Raw genomic sequence first — 6,239 nt, forward strand, 5'->3', positions numbered from 1 at the left:
AGCGTTTTGATTGGACGAACATTTCTTGATCCTACGCCTTCCACAGAATATATAAATACAGACAAATACGTTTAGACCACTTAACTTAATAATTGCTATCGGGATGTGAAGAGACTTTCAACCAGCATAACAAAAAATGTTTCTGAAGACAATCACCTATTGCACCTTTAAAACAAGGTTTGTCTATATATTCTTAAGGGATTTGAACGAATAGCCAAATAGCTATATGGAATCAAATCAAAAATCAATTGAATTAATGTAGAACCTACTGTATTGTCTATGAAGCAAAAAAGCTCAAATAAACTAGACAACAAGATGATCAACATTTTTATATTTATATTTCTTTGTAGATGGATATACAACATTTTTTTTTCATGTCACATGGGAGTAGGTCTGCAAATGAGCAGCAGTCAGGTGAGAACAGAACATGGACAGCCTCTCGCACAGTACCACCGCGTTCCCAACATTGATTGCAGTCATTGTGCCCTTAAGTATATTTCACTTTTTTTATTTTCAAAGGATAAACACATGAATGTTCTGACGTTATTGACACTCAACAAGAAATTATTGTCTTTCACACTCAAGTGAACTAGAATTCTTTTTTGGTTTCTCAGAAAAGTCAGTGCAAAAAGAGAGTGAAGTCAAGGCAGAGCACATTGAAGAAAGCACAGTAGAGAAAAGGCAAGATCATGATCCAGGTAAGAAAGTGAACAGAGTTGGTTTGGATAAAGTGTCTTGTAAGTTAAAAAATCCAAATGATGTTAATATTTCTAAGTTACCTTTTACATGATTGTCACAGTACAGGGACAGAGAAAGCATGAAGCAGAAGAAGACACGAGTCAGGAGAGAGATGGATACATATGCAGAGAAGCAAGTTTAAAGTTATGTTCTTTCTTGTTTAAATTGTTCTGTTTGTACTTGAGCATAGAGGTTTGTGCTAAATGCAAACAGTAAAATGTTGTATGTACAGTGAACAGGTGTGTGTGACTGAGTGTGTGCGAGTGAGAGAGATCAGGAAGACTTGTATTTGGCTTATTCAGAACTCAAAATGTTATACCCATTTATGTAATACAATGGAAAACTGGAATAAGTTTTAATATACCACCATATGTAAATCAAGCTTTTTTAAATTATTATTATTATTATACCCTTAATGGGGGCTGAGCACCCCTAAAATGAAAATCCTACAATCACCCCTGGTTTGGTTAATATCATTGCTGTTAAAATAAGTTACAGACGCTTCGAGTCCACATGAAGTTTGGTCAAAATTATATGCAACGTGAAGCCATTCTGTAGTAGAGTTTGTTCTACATGCCACTATTTCTCATACTGTACTAGAGTCAGAGTTTATTTAAATAATTCTTCAGTAGAGGGCACCATGATATCAGCTTGTCAAACAGGCTTACTTAAGCACACTGAGCTTAGAATATCCATTTATCTCAATTGTGTTTGCTTGGTTAGCACAGATAAACAACAGTTTTTGATACTATCACTTGGGCTGTATTATCTGATCAATCACGTGATGACGATGCTAATAGGCTGATGGAGCCAAAAAATGGGCACTGTATCTTATCTAGCAAAGAGCCTTGGCATGAAAGGCACCAGACTGGTTCATTTCATACTTTTAAGATCTATCAAAACAAAATTGGGCACTGCTAAAAACATGTGACTGGTCTTTGTGTGAATGTCCACAAAACTGGAAGACTTTCTGAATATAGATATATATATGCCACCTAAGAAATATCTATATCTAATATTTATCACATATGCAAGTGCTTCCATCTTCTGGTTTTTTATATGAATAACCTATTTGATCTCAACATCTATGCAATTCTAATATATTAAATAATATAAATAAACATTCATGAACATTTATTTAATGTTTTTGAAACAATATAGTCTTGAAAAATACCACTGTAAAACATTGTTTAGAAAAAGACCTCAACAGTACACGCCAACAAAACAAAACAAAAACTTCCGCTTATGTCCTGCTAAAGCATGCATTTAAAGGGGTCATATGATGCGATTTCAATTTTTCCTTTCTCTTTGGAGTGTTACAAGCTCTTGGTGCATCAAGAAGATCTGTAAAGTTGCAAAAACGAAAGTCTCAAATCTAAAGAGATACTTTTTTATAAAAGTTAAGAGTCAACCACGCCTACCTAAAACGGCTCGTTCTAACACGCCCCCAACATATCTACGTCACGATGTGGGAAGATTTGCATAACACCGCCCAAATGTTCACGCAAAGAAAGGAGGAGTAACTTATTTTCGCTGTAGTATTGTTTTTGCCGCAGCCGCCATGTCGTGAAGTGTTTCGTTGTGAAAGTGAAACTACTTTGGTTGGCCTTCCAAAAGAGGACAATATCCGCTTCGTCATGCCTGGAGCTGATCCGTGCTGGTCGCTGAGGAAATACATCAACTTCGCGCTGTGGATCTCTGGATCGGCTTTCACCGTGGACGAAGAGGAGTCCAGCCCGGGGTCGTCACATGTAGCAAGCCCGCCGGACGCTCCTTCGTCGAATCTGCCGGCCACGCCATTCTCAAGCCCGCCCGCCTCCGCTCACTCTAGGCCACGGTGTGTGACGCTGTTTCGTTGTGAAAGCGAAACTACTTTGTTTGGCCTTCCAAAAGAGGACACGACTAGAAATCAGTGGTTAAGTTGTATTTACAACACTGTTTCAGAACAGTTTAACCCAAATATTCAGATGTGTGCAGCGCATTTTATGGAGGACTGTTTCCTGATCCTGGGAGAGTAGACTACAATGCTGGCTGTTCTGACTCATAGACTGTAAGTACGTTTTTTATATTTAAAGAATTTGCCACTGGTGATTCAAACGCATGTTTTTTGAGCAGTGTAGAGTAGCACTTGTTTGTCATTTCTCCGATCACAAATGCAGACATGGTTTTATGTTTACGCGGCGCGATGCAACGCAGCGCGTAAAAAGACAGTATAAGTCATTATAATCCGTAATTATGTCCCCACTGGATGCAACAAATGCCTCGTTTATAATGAGTTTTATTGGTTTTGTCTCGTCGCTCCGGCCGGGAGCCCGGGACTGTGTTTTTTTAACCTTAAACCGCATAAACACATTTTATTACACCAAATACACAAAACAATGTTCTTTTAAGCAGCATCATATGACCCCTTTAAGTCAGTCACTGATAAAATCACATGCCACACTTAATTGTGTCTCCCACCACAGAGTACACCAGTGGCTCTCAATTCCGTTCCAACACCACCCCCCACCCTCCCCCTAAACAATACCTTAAACCTCAATACCTTCTTATGCACTGCAGAATTTTTGTCTACGTTTGATGGCATTGGAGAGTGTAGAGTAATTGGCATTTCCATGTATGGTCTAAAACACAGCTACCCTTATATTTTGCAGCAGAACTGTAATTTTTTCGTAAGTTTTGTCATCTTTGCAGGAATGTAATATGAAGATTGTACAAAGTAACATATGTATCTTCAGCAATAGTGTGAAAGTGATTTTACTGCAAAGGTTACTTGTTTTTTGATATGCAGGTATACAAGAGTCTGTTAGTGTGTGGACTGTCATTCTTGGGATTATAACCACACATTCTGCGTATGCTCCATTTTAAGGAAAACCATAATGTTTCTTTATTTATAGACACATTTCTGTGGTACGTTTTTACATAAATGTAAATTACTTGTTATATGTCAGAGCACAATATCACCGACAACTCATGACAAAAAAATGTTTTCTGTAAATTCATTGTTTTTAACATAATTTTTATTGTTGGTAGACTGACCGACTAATGATCTGTTTATGTTCATTTTTCTTAAAAGTTATTAGCAAATGTGTTGGTTTATATGAAATGTTATGCATAACAAAAAGAGAGCTTCTCTGGAGTGTACAAAGAGTTTGTCAAATTCATAAATTTAATTTACCAATTTGCAACATCCTAAAAGAAAAAATATGACCTGCATAGAAAGTTTATTATATTTTATAAAACATAAATATATATAACACATAAATATTTCAATATAAATAAAATATATATCATATCAATATATTTCTTATCAATAACAAAGAATGATACATTATTTACAAAAATTTACAGATAGCACTATAAAACAATGTCCGATGTTAGTAATGATCGACCATAAATAACTTTGTACCTTAAAAAGGCTTCCATACATTTGATTGCTGCATCATCTACTTCTGGGTCAAACTTGTTTGCCAAAAGATGGTGTTGCTGTACAATCCATTTCAAGTCCCCAGCTCCATAGACACACACTGCCCGTCTGTGCATCCCAGTGCATGGTGGGTAGGGAGCCCCACTCTTTAGATCTCCTTCATGGTAGCGCCACTTCACCAGACGAGCAATTGCATTCATGTCCGATTGTTCATACTTGATGTTTGGAGGATTAGATCCTGGAACTGAAGGCATCCTCTGTAATGTAGCCCACATGTGCTCATCTGGACTGTACGTGTCTTTCTCCCATTCCATGAAATCTTGAATCTCTTTGCTTTTGAAGATATGCTCCACAAACTCTCTTGAAACCACAAAGTAAGCATTTCCTGAGAACATTGGGGTCTTTATTGGTGGAGGCGACTTTTTAACATCTGTCCGAGTCACAACGTTCTTAACGTCGTGATGATATTGCCAGCGGCCCTTTTTGGCCTCTACGGTCTCAGACTCCAAACTGTTCTTTCCATTCAGGAGTTTTAGAGACTGAACCATTTCTGCATTGGTTTTAATGGGGAAATCAGTGCCACATGTGTTGAGCAGATACTTCCACTGGACAGGTGACTTGAGCAGATCCTGCATGCAGTTGATGTCCGCTTGAACTCGAGACCAAGAGGCGTAGATCACATGCTCCAGTTTGCTGGCCACAAACACATTGGTCAGGCAGGACGTAATGGCCCTTACTGCTTCTTTAAAGATCTCAGGAGACTTCTGGTCCACGTGAACACAGTACACATTGTGAGGAGTGTAAATGGCTCTCAGGAGCCTTTCAAACATCTCGATCTTCTCATGTATCACCATGGAGTAAGCAATGGGGAAATCTTTCTCCTCTTTACTGAGAGAAACCGTCAGAAATCCTCTGTCTCGGAGGTAGGATGGACAATCCTTGGTTGCGTTGAGGTAGAATGACTCTGATAGCAAAGTTTTTCTTTTTTTAGAGGCCAGGAGCTTCCTGAAAACATCCTTGTCCACTCCATCCAGGTCTCCTTGGATAATAGCAGAACAAGCCTGTAGTTCTCCAACATCCTGCTTTAGTGAGTGATTCAAGACCTCACCTTCCTTGTGAGGGCAATTTGTCCTTTGTCCAGGATAATTCAGCACAAGGACAGACATGGTTACAGTCACGGAAAGGATGGAGATTATTTTCATATTGCTCTGATTATTAAATCCCATGTTGAGTTAAGATTATAACCTGCCAGAAACAAGTACCAGGAGAGGAAACCTTTGTCAGTAAGGTATGAAACAGCCTCTCTTGTTCACATACCAGAAGCATGTGGCAGGAACTGAAAGATAGCGAATCATATTCAAAGGGGAAGGGCTGACCTCTGCAAAAATGCATAATAATTATTACACATGAGAGGTGTGGCTGTCATCTTCCTGGAGGGTGTGATTGTCTGATACCATGGTCAGTAAGAGCATTAAATAAAAAAGTTTGTAAGCTTTGTATACCAGAGATGTTTATGGGAAAGAAAAAAAAACTTTTTTTAATATTAAGAAAGATTTAAAGTAACAAATATCATGTCATGGATTTTCAAACTAAGGGTTGCCTCTTTGAGCAAGCATCTTTTGGTTACCATATCTGTAGCTGTTTTCGCACAAGTGTTTCATTTAAAGGGATAGTTCACCCAAAAATGAAATACTTATAGTTCACTTATTGAGTGAACTATCCCTTTAAAGTATGTGTTAAGTTTGTAAGTTTAGAACCTTTTGCCACTCTTTTAGGTCACCAGTATAGACTCTGTTTGCAGTTTTCATTGTGTATATAAGCCGATGCTGCCCAAGTAAAGTTTTCAGTTTTTACATCCTCACTTTAAACCACAAAACTAGTAATGAATATTTCAGCCAGGTTAAAAAGAAAGCGTGATGAGAAAGATGAGGGAGAGAGTGTGTGCACCTGTAAAACAACCAGTGTTTCCAATGTCAGAAACTAAAGGAATGTTGCTGAACTTGAAAAGGGCACTATGGATAGTCAGCTGTATATTGCTTCTACTTTTTCGTATCTTTGCATGATCATACTTGTGCTT

The 6,239-nt window shown here is 38.1% G+C and overlaps 1 protein-coding gene across 1 annotated transcript; it reads right to left on the reverse strand.

Annotated features, from left to right (window-relative positions):
• Window positions 1-4,092: 4,092 nt before the first annotated feature.
• On the reverse strand, window positions 4,093-5,476 carry LOC107576866 (beta-1,3-galactosyl-O-glycosyl-glycoprotein beta-1,6-N-acetylglucosaminyltransferase 3-like). The gene has a single exon (XM_016262988.1). The coding sequence runs from the start codon at window positions 5,386-5,388 to the stop codon at window positions 4,093-4,095; it is 1,296 nt and encodes a 431-aa protein (XP_016118474.1). The 5' UTR covers window positions 5,389-5,476.
• Between the last annotated feature and the right edge of the window lie 763 nt (window positions 5,477-6,239).

Source organism: Sinocyclocheilus grahami, unplaced genomic scaffold, assembly GCF_001515645.1.
Source record: "Sinocyclocheilus grahami isolate Dianchi unplaced genomic scaffold, SAMN03320097.WGS_v1.1 scaffold4502.1, whole genome shotgun sequence".
Taxonomy (NCBI): Eukaryota; Metazoa; Chordata; class Actinopteri; order Cypriniformes; family Cyprinidae; genus Sinocyclocheilus; species Sinocyclocheilus grahami.

Coding starts and splice junctions, on each gene's coding strand:
- LOC107576866 (XM_016262988.1), bottom strand. CDS start 5,388: ATGGGATTTAATAATCAGAGCAATATGAAAATAATCTCCATCCTTTCC.